The following is a 16,085-nucleotide window of genomic DNA, read 5'->3' on the forward strand; positions in this document are numbered from 1 at the left end:
GGCACCTTCAGCAGCCGCTTGTGCCCCCTCCTGCCAGTAAAAGATTCAGAGTCGCCTTTTTCTTGCCGCCAGGCCGGCGGAAGGCCTGCTTAGGGCTCAGCCAGGCCTCCGCGGCCGCGCCGTCGCAGTGCGTTGTGGGCGGGGTAGTTTCCGCCGCGTTTATGGTTGCATGGTACGTGAGTGCTGCGGTGAGTGGTTGAATCAAGTGAACTTCGTTTGTGGTAGATCCGTACACAGTAGGTGGTGCCCTCGTGGACCTCCCTTCCTTACTTGTATCGCTGGCTCGGCTCAGCTCTCTGCCCCTTCCCCACCCCCATTTCCTTACTTGACGAGTTTGGCGGCCAGGGCCCCAAGACTCGGGCTTTCGCCTCTGTCCTGGCTGCCGGTGGGTCTGGGGTAGGGGGCTTCCGACTTTTCGCCCCTTCTGCAGCCTGGCTCCCGTGGGATCCGGCCCCTTTTCAAGGACAGCTGTGATCCACGTGAGTCAACTGGCCGGTCTTCTTTGTGCATTTTCCTCAGGTTCGCGGACTGGAATATAAGGCACCAGAGGATTCCTTCTCTGTCCCCTCGTCCTGGAACTTGCGACCAAGGTTGGATGTCCCCATATCCTTGTTTAATGGAGAGAACTCAACCAAGCTTCGTTGCTGTTAGCCCCAAAAGCATTTGATTTGTCTGTGAGAAGCTGAAAATCATCTTTTAGAAAGTTGCGCTTCGAATCTCCGCCCCCTACCCCCCAAATCCCTTAATTATGCTGTAGAAGTTGGGGCTTTTTGAACATCTCTCTCACAATCTGGTGCTGATTTAACTGCATAATGACTTTCTATTTCACTGGTATTCGAAGCTTTCCTAAACTTTGGAAGAGCAGCCCATACCTTGGGCTAGGCCCAGGTCACTCTTCTCTCTCTCTCTTTCTCAAAGACTGTTATGGCATCAGGAACCAAGAGAAGTGGTTTTCTCTTAAAACGGTGTCTCCACAAAATACCAAAGCAATGAATCTGATGACTGCCAAAGCCAGATATGTCAGGAAAAAAGATGAGGGCAGTAGTAAGCAAGTTTCTGCTGATTCTCCTCACATGTTTGCAGCTGGAGCGGCTAAGAAGAGATCACAGATGAATCCTCCGAGTAAAGAGCACGTCTTGCCACCTGTGAAGAACATTTTTCAACTCCCGACAAAACCTTTGAATTCAGAGGAGTGGGATAAACTGAAGGAAGATTTCAAAGAAAAGGCTAACTTTGAAAATTGGATCATTTCACAGATGGTTAAATGCCATAGCTCTGTCGATGTGGCCAAATCTGTGCTGGCCTGGGTAGCTGCCAAAAACAATGGTATTGTAGGCTATGATTTGCTGGTCAAGTATTTGTATCTCTGCGTTTTTCATAAGCAGACATCAGAAATTATTGATGTCTATGAAATCATGAAAGCCAGATACAAGCGTTTAGAATCTGGAGCGTACACTCTTCTCATCCGGGGATTAATCCATACAGACAGATGGAGAGAGGCCTTGCTGCTGTTAGAGGACATCAAAAAAGTCATGATTCCTTCAAAAAAGAACTATAATGACTGTATCCAGGGAGCCCTCTTTCATCAAGATGTAAATGTAGCTTGGAATTTGTATCAGGAGTTGTTAGGTCATGATATTGTTCCTATGTTGGAAACATTAAAAGCCTTCTTTGATTTTGGAAAAGACATGAAAGGTGATCAGTATTCAAACAAACTGCAAGACATTCTTTTGTATCTAAGAAATAATCAGCTATATCCTGGGGAGTCACTTGCACACAGTATAAAAACATGGTTTGAAAGGTAATTTTGATTTTTGTTTATATGTATATTTTTATTTTAATACCGTTACCTAAAACTAGCCTCCTCTTTTTTTTTTATTAGTTGCTGAGAATTACTCTAGTCAGATTATACTTTCTTCTGTCTCTTAGAAAGATTGTTTTCCCTTTAAGACAAAGTTTTCTTTCTCTTTAAAAAAGTAGCAGCGTAAATAAGTTGTGCTAATCTCTACTCATCACATAAAAGGGAAATTATAGAACACTTGTTTTTATGTATTTTTTTTCCTTTTAGAGTCATTTATTTTGTTTTCTGAGGTGTCTAGTATGATGTGAATATTTTCAAATAGCACTTGTGGCTGGAGTTCATAGCAAGAAAACTGGAGCTGTCTTTGGGTCATATTAGTATTTTCAGAAGTTCTTCTGAAACCTAGTGACTGGTATGATGTGTACATATATATTCTGTTTAATCTATGCATTTCACCAGCTTGAATAGTTAGAGGGGAGAGAGGAATCCTGCTCAAACCTGATAGGTGTTAAAGAAGAAAATCTTCATCCTTCCTGTTTTTGATCATACCGTCATTTGAGTGTTCTCTCCAAGGCTGTCCTTTGCTTTCCCTTTGCTTTTATTCATGTTACTGGCTGTGTGCATGCTGATTTATTGCTTCAGTCTTTTGTTCTCTTATTTCTTTACCACTAATTGGCTTCAGGCTCTTTCCTACAGATTCATTCCTTTTGTCTCTATTTTTCTCTTGCTTTTCTACTATATATTATCTTTACAGAGCTTTGAAGTAGCAATCATGCTTAATTATCTTTCTTAACACATTTATTGAATATCCACAGAGGAGCTAGGTTGTGAAAATCTTGGAATGGGAAGGATTTTGGATTTTTTTTTTTTTTTTTTTTTGCTGTACGCGGGCCCCTCATCGCTGGAGAGCACAGGCTCCGCGGCCATGGCTCACGGGCCCAGCCGCTCCGCGGCACGTGGGATCTTCCCAGACCGGGGCACGAACCCGTGTACCCCGCATCGGCAGGCGGACTCCCAACCACTGCGCCACCAGGGAAGCCCGGATTTTGGATTTTAATGTTATCAAGAGTGCTGGTCTTGGAGTAGTTTTTAAAAAGTAACTGCCAAAACAGTGAGAAAATATGATTAGAGAGGAATTAAGATTTGAAACAGGGAGATCTGTTTGGAGGCAATTGTAGGTTTGAATGAGGGATGATGAGATCTTGAATTAAGAACTGGGAAAGGAGAGAAGGCAGTAGAATCAGTAGGAATGGATGGTATTTTCTGTACGAGGAAAGAATAAAGGATAAGTTGATTGAGCAAATAAACCAATAAGTAGTTTTGAATGCCTCCAATTTTAGGCTTAGCACTGTGCATGTTCTGTGATGTAAGATCTATTATAATGGCATTCATGACCTAATTGGGAATACAATAGTAGACAGTTATCTCAGAGTGGTGTATAAAATGATAGTGTAAGAGAAGAAATTACTCTGGGCCAAGAACAATGTCTGGCAGCTTTATGGAGAACGAGTAAAAATTTTTTTTTTTGTTTGGGCAGTGCGTCATGCGGGATCACGACCCGTGCCCCCTGCATTGGGAGGGCAGAGTCTTAACCTCTGGACTGCCAGGTAAGTCCCTAGAGTTGAGTTTTGATTTAGAGGTCTGGGCTGCTTTCTGGGCAGGTCCTGTGAAGACAGATTTCGAGTTAAAGATGAGGGTCAGATGACAAGAGAAGCAAAGGGAAGGAGATCCAGAGTAGAGTACCATGAGTTACTTAGCCCCATCACAGTGTAAGCAACCACTCTTCTAATTGAACCATTCTAGGGAAGTATCCTTAACTTCTCAGAGCTCTTTCCTATGGATTTTCTAAATACAATGAATATCTTTCTGTTCAGTAGGGATTTGACCCTCTGGTGATTTGGTTTTGCAATCTTTTTTGTAGTGTTCCTGGAGAACAATGGAAAGGACAGTTCACCACAGTCCAGCAAAGGTAAAGGCCAACGTTTTATTTTAAATTTGTTCGATTCAGGTTCAGTAGGTTGTTGTTACTTATTTTAAAAAAAATTAAGACTACCTTAGAAACAGGATAATTAAGTTAGTTAGGATAGCCAAGAAAAAAGTCACGGTTTTGCATTTGGAGAATTGGTAGTGCTCAAAATGTTTCTTTCAGTAGGTGCTGTGAGCCTGGTGTGACGCCTCAGAAATGTTTTTCCCTAGAGATTTGGGACCCAGTTGTGTTTTAGGAATGACTTTAAAAAGTTTGTCTGGGTGCCAGCCATCTACTGTTTTGGGTTTTCTGGCACACTATTTTGTTACATTGTCTGGATTACAAAAAGTGAGATGTGTATGATGATCGCAAAGGTTATAATGTTCTTTTTTAAAACTACCTTTCAATTTCCTCATGTCCTAGAATTATTCACTGTAGAAAAAGTTCTTTTCCAGGACATTATTTCACACATTTAATTGTAATTACAGTGGTCAGTGTTTGGGCTGTGGACAAACTGTAGAGTCTATTCACCTGAGTTCAGAAGAGTATGAATTTCTCAAGGAAAAAATCATGAGGGATGTGATAGATGGAGGTGACCAATACAAAAAGACGACACCTCAGGTGAGTCTGGAACAGGTCTTGTGGATTCCTGGGTTGCTTGTCTTGAGCAGGGGTCGACAATTTTTTTCTGTAAAAGGCCAGATAATAAGTATTTTAGACTTCGTGGGACATAACGTCTCTGTTGCAGCTTTTCTACTCTGCTGTTGGAGTGAAAACAGCCACAGAAAATACATAAATGAATACAGTAAAACTGTATTCATGAAAATAAGTCGTGGGCTGGATTTGGCACACTGGCCGTAGTTGCCAACCTTTAGGAGAGATTGCTTTCGACTTTCATAGAATAATTGGGTTAGACTGTCATCCATCTATTGAAGTCAATCCTATTTCATCTGCGCACAAGTGCACTTAAGCCAAAAAGATGGATGCTTATTCTTCGTCTAGGTGCTTCCAGAAAACTGTTCAGTAAACTCCCATGAAAGCATTATGGTTTCACACAAGTTTTCTAGTCAAGAGAGTTTAAGGTAACTTGACAAAATTATTTCCAAGTCTTCTTTTTACCGAATTTGATTCTTGAAGTCATTCTTAATAGCTTTATTTTGCTAACCTTCAGTACTTTATGCTGGTTGACTAAGATTAAGTTGAAGTAACATGCTTTTACCTTGGGGAAAGGTTATCCTTGGGGAAAGGCTGCCTATCATCTCACTGAATGCTTTTTCTTCAAGATACCAAATAAAAACGAGAAGTAAAAATTGTTCTGCCTTCTCACGTTGACTTAAAGTTATCAGAAAATACCCCTACTAGGAAGACTTTTAATTCTCAGAATAAAGTCAGAATCTGGTCCATGAAAACATTATCTTCACTTTATGGAATACCTTTTAGCTGACTTTATTGGTAAAATTATAGTTAACATTTATTAAATGATCCTAAGAGCTTTATATTCATTATCTCATATCTTATTTAACCCTTACACTACCCTATAAGATACTATTTTATTCCTGTATTACGGATAGAGTGATTGAGACTTCGGGAGGTTAAATATACCCTAGGACGCTCCACTAATAAAATCAAGGTCAGACTGACCCCAAAACTTTTGCCTTTATACTCTGCTGCCTCTCATTGAATGAAAATTCAATTCGTAGTTCTATATGTACTTGACAGCTGACTGGCTGTAGCAGCTCTTAATGCCTTAGGAATTTCTGCCAGCTAAAATGATTTCAACAAATTTCCTTTCTCTCATCCAATATCTGCTGAACACTTAATGTTTATCTTTGGAAGCAGGTGCTAAGATAGATTCAGGGTTGTGTAAATCATGCTGTTTGCTACCAAAGACTTTACATTTCTTTTGTGGGCTAATTGAACATTCTTCCCATCCTGCAACTTTTTATTTAATAAAATTTTCAACCAAAAGAAAAAGTTAAAAAATAGCACAATGGACACCTACATACTCTTTGTCAGAGTAACCAGTTATTATTCCACATATGCTTTCTGTCTCTATGTGTGTTTTTATGAACCATTTAAAAGTGAATTGGTAGACATGTTACCTTAAATATCTCAGCATGTATCTTCTTTTTTTGTTTGTTTTTGGCTGTCCGCCCACCTTGCGAGATCTCAGTTCCCTGACCAGGGATTGAACCTGGGCCACAGCAGTGAAAGCCTGGAGTCCTAACCACTGGACCACCGGGGAACTCCCTGTATCTAAGAATAAGAACATTCTATGTAATTAAATGCTACCATCACATTTAAGACCCTTCACATTAATTCAGTGTCATTTAATAAAAACTGCATATTCAAAATTTCCCAGTTGTTCCCCCAAAATGTATTTTATAACTTTTTTCTTCTGACCCAGGATTGAATCAAGATTCACTCATTGCTTTTGGTTGTTATTATATCTCTCTAAATCCAGAGCAGCGCCTCCCCCGCAACCCCGCCTTTTTTTGTTTTTACGACATTGATTTTTTTTTTTGAAAAGTCTGGGTGGTTTGTCTTGTTCAGGGCTTCTCAAACTTTGTACCTCAGAGTCACTTGAGGATCTGTTTAAAATGCAAATTATGACTCACTTGTCCAGAGTGGGGTCTGAGATTCTATATTTCGAACAAGCTCCCAGGTGATGGGATTCTGGTGTTTGGACCACTTTTGAGTAGCAAGACCATGGACTAATTGTCTGATGGCTTTCTCTTCATTAATTCAGTGTAAAAGCTTTTGGGGTATGTTATACAGGCAATGCTGTGTGCTTCTTACTGCATCACAGCAGTCACATAATATCAGGTTGCTCTCTGTTGCTGATGCTAAGTTTCATCACTTGATTAAGAGGGTGACTGCCATACGTCTCCACTGTAAAGGTGCATTTTTTTCCTTTATAATTTCCCTTTGTAATTTTTGTAATTAAAAATTAAGTAATCTGTGGAGTAATACTTCAAGACTACGCAGATATCCTGTCACCCATTAACTCTTCACCCAGTGTTTTTCACATGACAGAGATGAGCTCTGCCTTTGGAATGGTGCAAAGTGATGATTTTCTAGTTCTTTTTTTTTTTTTTTTTAAGATGAACTGTGTTAGACTCCATTACCGTCATTATTCTTTTTGATGCTCAAATTGTCCCAAATTTGGCCTGTGGGAACCCCTGCCAAGCCAGCTCCTGTGTGTCTTTGACATCCTCCTAGCAAACCCGCTCCCCTTCAATCAGTTTTTGAGCATTTCTGTGCTTTCTGGCACAAGATGTCCCAGGTTTTCACCTTGAATTGCTCCTGCCCCAGTCGTGGAATCACTAGTTGAATACTTTTGTTTAAGACTCTTAATGGCTAAACATTGCCATAATTTCTTCTTAATGATTCCTTCTGACTGTAATTCTAGACTAATGGAAGGAAGATTTGTTAGTTTTCTCTGCTGACAAAGATTTAGAACCCAGAGCAAACCTTCCCCTCGGAGAATGTTATACTGCAGGAGGAGTTTCAGGCTCCAGACTGGTGAGAATAGCAAAGAGTAGTCATACATTTAATTACCATAATTCACAAAGCAACTGAATATATTCACAGAAGGATTGGGACATTTTATGACAAGGGAAATTGTCTCCTTTTCTCTTTCCAGGTGTTCTCCCCTTTCCTCGCTGCAGCTCCCCGATTCTGTATCCCATTTTTTTGTCATCTGCCTCTCACCTTTAAGCTATTGATTTAACATAATAATAACATAGCGACCATTTATGGAATGATTACCCTATGTCAGGCACTTCTAGGCCTATTACACTCACAGCACTCAACAATCTTGAAAGGATATCACCAATTTGAAGATGGGGAAGCTCAGGCTGAGAACCATATCCATGGTTAACAGGCAGTGAAAGAAGGCATATGGCTGGATTGGTTCAGGGTTTAGCTTTGGTAATATTGGTGAAGCAGAAGGGGCAGAGATGGATCCAGAGCATTTCTGGTAGATTGAAGTAGAACCAACTCTTTTTGGGACGAGAGGAAACAAATTAAGAATAGTGGATAAATTAAATGTGTAGATACAGCAAAGAGTTTTTCTCTGAAGAGCCGGAGAATTTTCAAATTGGTCATTTGAAAGTGAGAGAATGTTTGATAGTCTGAGAGAGCTTAAGGACAATTTTAAGCCTTGGAAGTTTGGATTATTTGTGGGAGAACTGAGGAGAGTATTGCTGGGTGGTGCTGAAGTCCCAACAACTACACTTGTAAGGGCATTGATCTGTGAGCCATTTTCAGCAGTCCTGGGCCATCTAGGTAGAGAGAAGGCAGCTGGATGGGATGGGATGAGATTTTGCTAGGGTGGTACCGTCGAGGGAAAAGGGAAGACAGGAGTTGAGGGTGTAGGTGAGAGGGTGGCTTAATTAACGGACCATGAGATCAAGGTTGGTAGAAGGAAGTAAAGATGAGTAGGAGCTCACAGATTAGGAGACGAGGGAGATAAAAGTGGACCGGAATCTCAGTGAGGTTGGAGAGCAAGCATAAAGGGAGTGAGAGTGATTAGTGTCTATTAGCGATTCGATTTGAGAGACGGAGGGCTCTGGAGTGGTGACAAAATCCAGGGTATGAGAGTTAAGCAGATGAAGAAACTGAGAGCCTAAATTGCTAGGTGGTCATCCACAGAGCTAATTAGAGTGTCCATATGATAATTTTTAAAAATAATAACTGCAACCATATTATGGAATGCTTACCAACTGCCGGGCTGGTGATGAAGTCTGTGAGTCCGGTGCCAAATTCTTAATAAATGTACAGATGCCTGGGACAACACAAGGTGATAGCAGAGAGGAGTCAGCAAACTATGGCCCACAGACCAAGTCCACCCTTCCACTTTTTTTTTTTAATATTTATTTATTGATTTATTTTGACTGCGCCGGGTCTTAGCTGCGGCACGTGGGATCTTTGTTGCAACATGCGGGGTCTTTTAGTTGCAGCATGCGGACTTCTTAGTTGTGGCATATGGGCTCTTAGTTGCGGTTGTGCATGCAGGATCTAGTTCACTGACCAGGGATAGAACCCAGGCCCCCTGCATTGGGAGCGTGGAGTCTTACCTGCTGGACCACCAGGGAAGTCCCTCTACCAATTGTTTTTGTAAATAAAGTTTTATTGGAACACAGCTACAGTCACTCATTTATATTCGGGCATACCTCGTTTTATTGCACTTTGCTTTATTGCGTTTTTTAAGAAATTGAAGGTTGTGGCAGCAATGCGTTGAGTAAGTCTGTTGCCACCATTTTTCCAACAGCATTTGCTCACTTTGTGTCTCTGACACATTTTGGTAACTCATGCAGTATTTCAAACTTTTTCATTATTATTGTATTTGTTATGGTCATTCATGATCAGTGGTCTTCGATGTTACTATTGCAAAAAGATGATGACTCACTGAAGGCTTAGATGATGGTTAGGATTTTTTAACTAAGGTATGTACATTTTTTAAAGATATAATGCTATTGCACACTTAATAGACTACAGTATAATGTAAACATAACTTTTAAAACAATTTTTATTGGAGTATAGTTGATGTACAATGTTGTGTTACTTTCTGCTGTACAGCAAAGTGAATCAGTTATACATACATCCACTCTTTTTTAGATTTTTTCCCATATAGGTCATCACAGAGTATTGTTTTTTGTTTTGTTTTGTTTTTTTCTTTTTGACCACACTGTGCAGCATGCGGGATCTTAGTTTCCCGACCAGGGATCAAACCCATGCCCCCTGCAGTGGAGCGTGGAGTCTTAACTACTAGACTGCCAGGGAAGTCCCATTACAGAGTATTGAGTAGAGTTCGCTGTGCTATATAGTAGGTCCTTATTAGTTATCTATTTTATATATAGTAGTGTGTATGTGGCAATCCCAATCTCCCAATTTATCCCTCTCTCCCTTGCCCCCTGGTAACCATATGATTGTTCTCTACATCTGTAACTCTATTTCTGTTTTGTAAATAAGTTCATTTGTACCATTTTTTTAGATGCCACAAACATAACTTTTTACATGCACTGGGAAACCAAAAAATTTGTATGACTCGCTTTATTGTGATATTTGCTTTATTGTGGTGGTCTGGAACTGAACCAAACATGTATGCCTGTCTTGTCTGTGGCTTCTTTTGCCCCACAGAGTTGGGTAGGTACAAAAGAGACCGTGGGCCCGCGAAACCTAAACTATTTACCATCTGGCCCTTTACAGAAAACCATTTGCTGACCCCTGGTATATATGAACAGCATAAGCCTCAGTTGAGGTGGAGAAGTAGCAACTTTGAAGGCGCAGTGGGGACTAGGAAAGGGTCTGTCCTTTCCCCTCAGTCCTATAGCATGCTTTGAGAGAATGAGCAGATACCACTTCAGAACTAAGTAAGGGGACTTCCCTGGTGGTCCAGTGGTAAAGAATCTGCCTTACAATGCAGGGGATGCAGATTCGATCCCTGATCAGGGAATTAAGATCCCACATGCTGTGGGGCAACTGAGCTCGCATGCCTCAACTAGAGAGCCTGCATGCCGCAAACTACAGAGCCCACACGCTCTGGAACTCGCACGCCACAACTACAGAGACCATGCGGCCCTGGAGCCTGCGTGCCACAACCAGAGAGAGAAAACCCGCATGCCACAACTAGAGAGGAGCCCACGCACACGCCGCAACGGAAGATCCCTCATGCCTTGAGGAAGATCCTGTGTGCTGCAAATAAGATGTGACTCAGCCAAAAATAAATAAAATAAATAAATAAATAATAAATCTTTAAAAAAAAAAAAGAACTAAGTAAGGAGTCATTGATGATCTTAGGAAGAGCAGTGTCAATAGTACACCGAGGGTCAAAGCCAGCCAGGTTATAGCAACTGAGTGAACACACATTGAGGTTAAACTCTCCTTTTGAGAAGTTTAGCTGAAAACAGGAAGAAGGCAATGGGATAGTGGTGGCTAGAGTTTGGTAGAGGTCAAGGGATGGTTTAGGGAGATGGGAGAGATGTGCATGTTCATAAGATGAAGAAAGGGTTGTCAGTAAAGATAAAAATGTTGAATAAGCAGGACAAGTAGTAGAGAGAATGCATTACTGATGAGCAAGGTTCAAAAGTAGGAGGGGTTGCCAAAAAGCACAGATGGGGAGGTTAGAAATGAAAGAAACCTCTCTGAGACTAGAAAAGAAAGAAGATGGGTGTGGATACAGATATATAGATGGGAGGCAAGAAGGCTGAGGCTAATGACGTGCTATGTTCAGTGGGATGCAGGGTGAGGGATGGGCATCAGTGGAGGATTAGAGAGAGTGAAGAAGGCTTGGGATGGTGCTTGAGAGGAATGGCAGAGATGCTAACTCAAGCAGAAGGATGTGGCAGGGAGTGGGGTGCTGAGACTTGAATCATTGAAGTTTGTAGGCATCACTCTCCGTAAATACATGGTTTAATATTTTTCCAACAGAGCATGGCTCACCCAGAGGAGTAGTGAAGACAAAATGTAGCACTGGTTCAGATTTTGGGTTTTGTTGCTTAGATATGGCAATGTAATAGGGAGCAGAGGAAGGTAGTTCAGATAGAATAGTTGACACAATCACCACGGGGCCCAAACTAGATAGGGAAGGAAATAAGGCCAGAGAGCACTTGTCTGGGAGGGCTCAGGGGCTCGTAGTCTCACTGTGGAATAAAGGAGAAGGTACAGTGACAATAAGAGAATGAAAACTGGAAGGCTGAGGTCAGAGAGCAGGTGACTAAAAATTTGAGGCTAAGATTTCAGAGGACAAGCCATTCCGGGCCCTGTCCAGATCCAGGGTAGGGCTCTCAGGGTGTGGCATGTGCCCCAGGGTAAAGTTCAGCTCCAGAGTGTCATTTCCCCCAAATTTTTCATCTTGTGTTTTTTTTCTGCTTACTATGTGTGTTAATTTGCTAGGGCAGCCATAACAAAACACCACAGACGGAGTGGTTTAAACAACAGAAATTTATTTTTGCACAGTTCCAAGAATCAAAGTATAGGCAGGTTTGGTTTCTCCTGAGGTTTTTTTTCTCTCCTTGACTTGCAGATGGCCCCCCTCTTGGTTTGTCCTCACAAAGACTTCCCGTGTGCTCAGGCATCTGCAGGTGTCTCTTTGTGTGTCCAAATTTCTTTTTCACATGAGAACACCAGTCAGATTGGATTAGGGCCCATCCTTATAATCTCATTTTACCTTAATCACCTCTTTAAAGGCCTTATCTTCAAATACAGTCACATTGAGAGGTACTAAGGGTTAGGACTTCAACATACAAATTCTGAGGAGGCCACAGTTCAGTCTATAACACCATTCATTGCAAATATGTATTAAAACTATATTGTGTGCTTCCCTGGTGGCACAGTGGTTGAGAATCTGCCTGCTAATGCAGGGGTCATGGGTTCGAGCCCTGGTCTGGGAAGATCCCACATGCTGTGGAGCAAATAGGCCTGTGAGCCACAACTACTGGGCCTGCGCGTCTGGAGCCTGTGCTCCGCAACAAGAGAGGCCGCAATAGTGAGAGGCCCCCGCACCACAATGAAGAATGGCCCCTGCTTGCCACAACTAGAGAAAGCCCTCGCACAGAAACAAAGACCCAACACAGCAAAAATAAATAAATTAATTAATAAACTCCTACTCCCAACATCTTCTTTAAAAAAAAAACAAAACTATATTGTGTTCAGCATTTTAAGTTATTTTGTACTGGGAACAAACAGCTGGAACTTCTATCAATATTACTTTTAAAAGCTTGTTTATAATTTGGGAATGTGAGGTATAAACCAAGGAGTAAGTACTAATCCATGTTGAGTTTGTCTACTTAAGAAAAATGTATGATTTCAGCTTACCTCCATAAGCATCTAAAAAGAGCATTATCAAAATTGTTTCAGGCTTATATGTTTTTACCAAGTAGTATGCTTTTGTTCAAAACAAAATAAATGAGATGGCACCCTTTAATGAAATGGTTCTCAACCTCATCTGCTTGTTATAATAGTTCAGGGGATGTTTAAAAATTACTGATGCTCAGACTCCACCCCCTAGAGATTTTGGGTTTAAGTGTACAGTTCAGTAGTATTAAATACATTCACATTATTGTGCAGCCGTCACCACCATCCATCCCCATAACTCTTTTCATCTTGTAAAACTGAAACTCTATTATATAATAACTCCTCATTCTCCCATCCTCTGACAACCACCATTGTACTTTCTGTCATTATGGTTTTGACTACAAGTACCTCATGTAAGTGGAATCATACAGTATTTGTCTTTTTGACTGACTTATTTCATTTAGCGTAAGGTCCTCCAGGGTCATCCATGTTGTAGCGTATTACAGAATTCCCTTCCTTTTTAAGACTGAATAATATTCCATAGTATGCTTATACCACATTTTGTGTATCCATTCTCCATCAGTGGACGTTTGGGTTGCTTCCCCATCTTAGCTATTGTGAATAATGCTGTTACGAACATGGGTCTTTGAGACCCTGCTTGCAATTCTTTTGGATATATACTGAGAAGTGGAATTACTGAGTCATATGCTACATTTATTTTTAATATTTTGAGGAACCTCCATACTGTGTTCCACAGTGGCTGTATTATTTTACATTCACACCAGTAGTGGGCAAGGGTTCCAATTTCTCCACATCCTTGCTAACACTAGTTGTTTTCCTTTTCTTTTTGGTAGTAGCTATCCTAATGGGTGTGAGGTGGTGTCTCATTGTAGTTTTGATTTGCATTTCTCTAATGATTAGTGATGTTGAGCATCTTTTCGTGTGCTATTGGCCATTTGGCTGTCTTCTTTGGAGAAATGTCCATTCAAGTCCTTTGCCCATTTCTGAGTGGGGCTTGGGGTTTTTGTTGTTGAGTTTTAGGTTTTTGTTGTTGAGTTTTCTCTGTATTTCAACTATTTTTCCCTATATATGATTTGCAAATATTTTCTCCCATGCTGTGGGTTGACTTTTTATTCTGTTAATAGTGTCTTTTGGGCTTCCCTGGTGGTGCAGTGGTTGAGAGTCCGCCTGCCGATGCAGGGGACACGGGTTCGTGCCCCGGTCCGGGAAGATCCCACATGCCACGGAGCAGCTGGGCCCGTGAGCCATGGAGCCTGTGCTCCGCAATGGGAGAGGCCACAACAGTGAGAGGCCCGCATACCACAAAAACAAAAAACAAAACACAAAACAAACAAAAAATAGTGTCTTTTGATGCACAAAATTTTTAAAATTATCATGAAGTCCAATTTGTTTATTTTTTCTTTTGTTTCCTATGCCTTTGGCATCATATCTAAGAAAATCATTGCCAAATCCAATGTTGTGATGCTTTTGTTCTGTTTTTGTCTCTTAGAGTTTAATTGTTTTAGATCTTACATTTAGGTCCTGGCTCCATTTTGAGTTAATTTTTGTATATAGTATTAGGTAAGGGTCAAACTTCATTTTTTTGTGAGTAGATATCCAGTTTTCTCAGCACCATGTGTTGAAAAGACTGCCCTTTCCCAATTGAATGGTCTTGGCACTCTTGTTAAAAGTCATTTTTAACATATATAAGAGGGTCTGGATTTATTTCTGTTCCATTGGTCTATATGTCTATTTTTATGCCAATACCACACTGTTTTAATTACTGTAGCTTGATAGTAAGTTTTGAACTCATTGAGCATGGCTCCTCCAGTTTTGATTTTCCAAGATTGTTTTGGCTATTCAGGGTCCCTTGAGATTCCATTTGAATTTTTGGATGGGTTTTTCTATTTCTGCCACACACACACACAAAAAGTCATTGGGATTTTGATAGCGATTGTATTGATTCTGTAGATTGCTTTGGGTAATGTTGACATTTTAACAGTATTGAGTCTTCTGATTTGTGAACATGGGATTTATTTCCATTTATTTCCTTTCAGCAGTGTTTTGTAGTTTTCATTGTACAGATTTTTCACCTCCTTGGTTAAGTTTATTCCTAGGTATTCTTTTTGATGCTATTATAAATAGAATTGCCTCTGTAATTTTCTTTTCAGATTGTTCATTATTAGTCTGTAGAAATGCAATTGATTTTTGTGTGTTGACTTTATATCCTGCTACTTTGCTAAATTGATTTATTACTTCTGACAGTTTGTGTGTGTGTGTGTGTGTGTGTGTGTGTGTACTTGTATGGTTTTCTCTATATAAGATCATATCATCTGCAAACAAAGACAGTTTTACTTCTTTTCCAATTTGTATGCCTTTTGTTATTATTTATTTTTCCCTTGCTTAACTGCTCTGGCTAGAACTTCCAGTACTGTGTTAAGTAGAAGTGGTACAAGGGGGCATCCTTGCCTTGGTACTGATCTAGTCCTGAGGAAAAGCTTTCAGTCTTTCACCATTGAGTATGATGTTGGCTGTTGGTTTTTATATATGGCTTTTATGTTGACTTAGTTTCCTTCTATTTCTAGTTTGTTAAGTATTTTTTGTTTGTTTTTTTGTTTGCTTTTTTAATGAAAGAGTGTCAAATGTTGTTAAATGCTTTTTCTGCATTATTTGAGATGATCATGTGTTGTTTTCCTTTGTTGTGTTTATGTGGTGTATTATATAGATCTATTTTCATATATTGAACATCCTTGAATTCCAGGGATAAAGCCCACTTGGTCATGGTGAATAGTCCTTTTAATATGCTGCTGAATTTTGCTTGCTAGTATTTCGTTGAAGATTTTTACATCAGTATTTATAGTTTTCCTTTCTTGTAGTTTAAAGACACTTTAGTATCAAGTTAATGCTGGCCTCGAAGAATGAGTTGATAAGTGTTCCCTCCTCTTTAATTTTTTGGAAAAGTTTAAGGAGGATTGGTATTTGTTCTTCTTTAAACGTTTAGTAGAATTCACCTGTGAACCATCAGGTCCAGGACTTCTTTTTGTTGGGAGATTTTTAAATTACCGATTCCCTCTCCTTACTAGTTATAGGTATATTCAAATTTTCTTTTTCTTGATGATTATACCTCTTTGTTTGCATCTCTGTGATCAGAAGCAGCAGTCTGCAGTCAGACCACAAATCCCCAATATTTGGAGGACAGGGTCCTTTTTGACCACCCTGGCTCCCATAAGCTGTGAGCAGACTGCTTCAGGAACATGTGTACAGCTGCCTGCCATGTGGTTTGGGATGAGAGGTGGGTAGCTATTGCTGTTCTAAGAGCTAAAACTGATTAAATTAACCACTGTTCATCATTTAAGGCTTCCCCTGGAAGTTGCAAACCTTCAACAGACTTCAGAGTTGCAAATTGTTACAAGATCAGCCAGATTCTGTCAGTGCACTGTTGTCTAGTCTGTCTAGGGAGATTGATTCCTGGTGTGCTTTTCTCTGCCATCTTCCCCTCAAATTGATGAGTTTTGACAC

At 40.4% G+C, this 16,085-nt stretch overlaps 1 protein-coding gene across 4 annotated transcripts in view; it reads left to right on the forward strand.

Moving 5' to 3' along the window:
• The first annotated feature begins 96 nt into the window (after positions 1-96).
• Positions 97-16,085, forward strand: part of PRORP (protein only RNase P catalytic subunit) — a 123,960-nt gene continuing 107,971 nt past the window's right edge. Inside the window, exons 1-4 of one of the 4 annotated variants that reach the window (XM_081227812.1) lie at positions 97-172; positions 520-1,801; positions 3,723-3,770; positions 4,256-4,388. In XM_081227812.1, the coding sequence (XP_081083938.1) occupies positions 813-1,801; positions 3,723-3,770; positions 4,256-4,388 (1,170 nt within the window). In that variant the 5' untranslated portion in view covers positions 97-172; positions 520-812. Of the gene's footprint in view, positions 1,802-3,722; positions 3,771-4,255; positions 4,389-16,085 lie in introns of all 4 variants that reach the window. The other 3 variants (XM_081227810.1, XM_081227811.1, XM_081227813.1) reach the window with 3 other exon arrangements.

This window comes from Mesoplodon bidens, assembly GCF_964165515.1.
Source record: "Mesoplodon bidens genome assembly, chromosome: 3".
NCBI classification, from domain to species: domain Eukaryota; kingdom Metazoa; phylum Chordata; class Mammalia; order Artiodactyla; family Ziphiidae; genus Mesoplodon; species Mesoplodon bidens.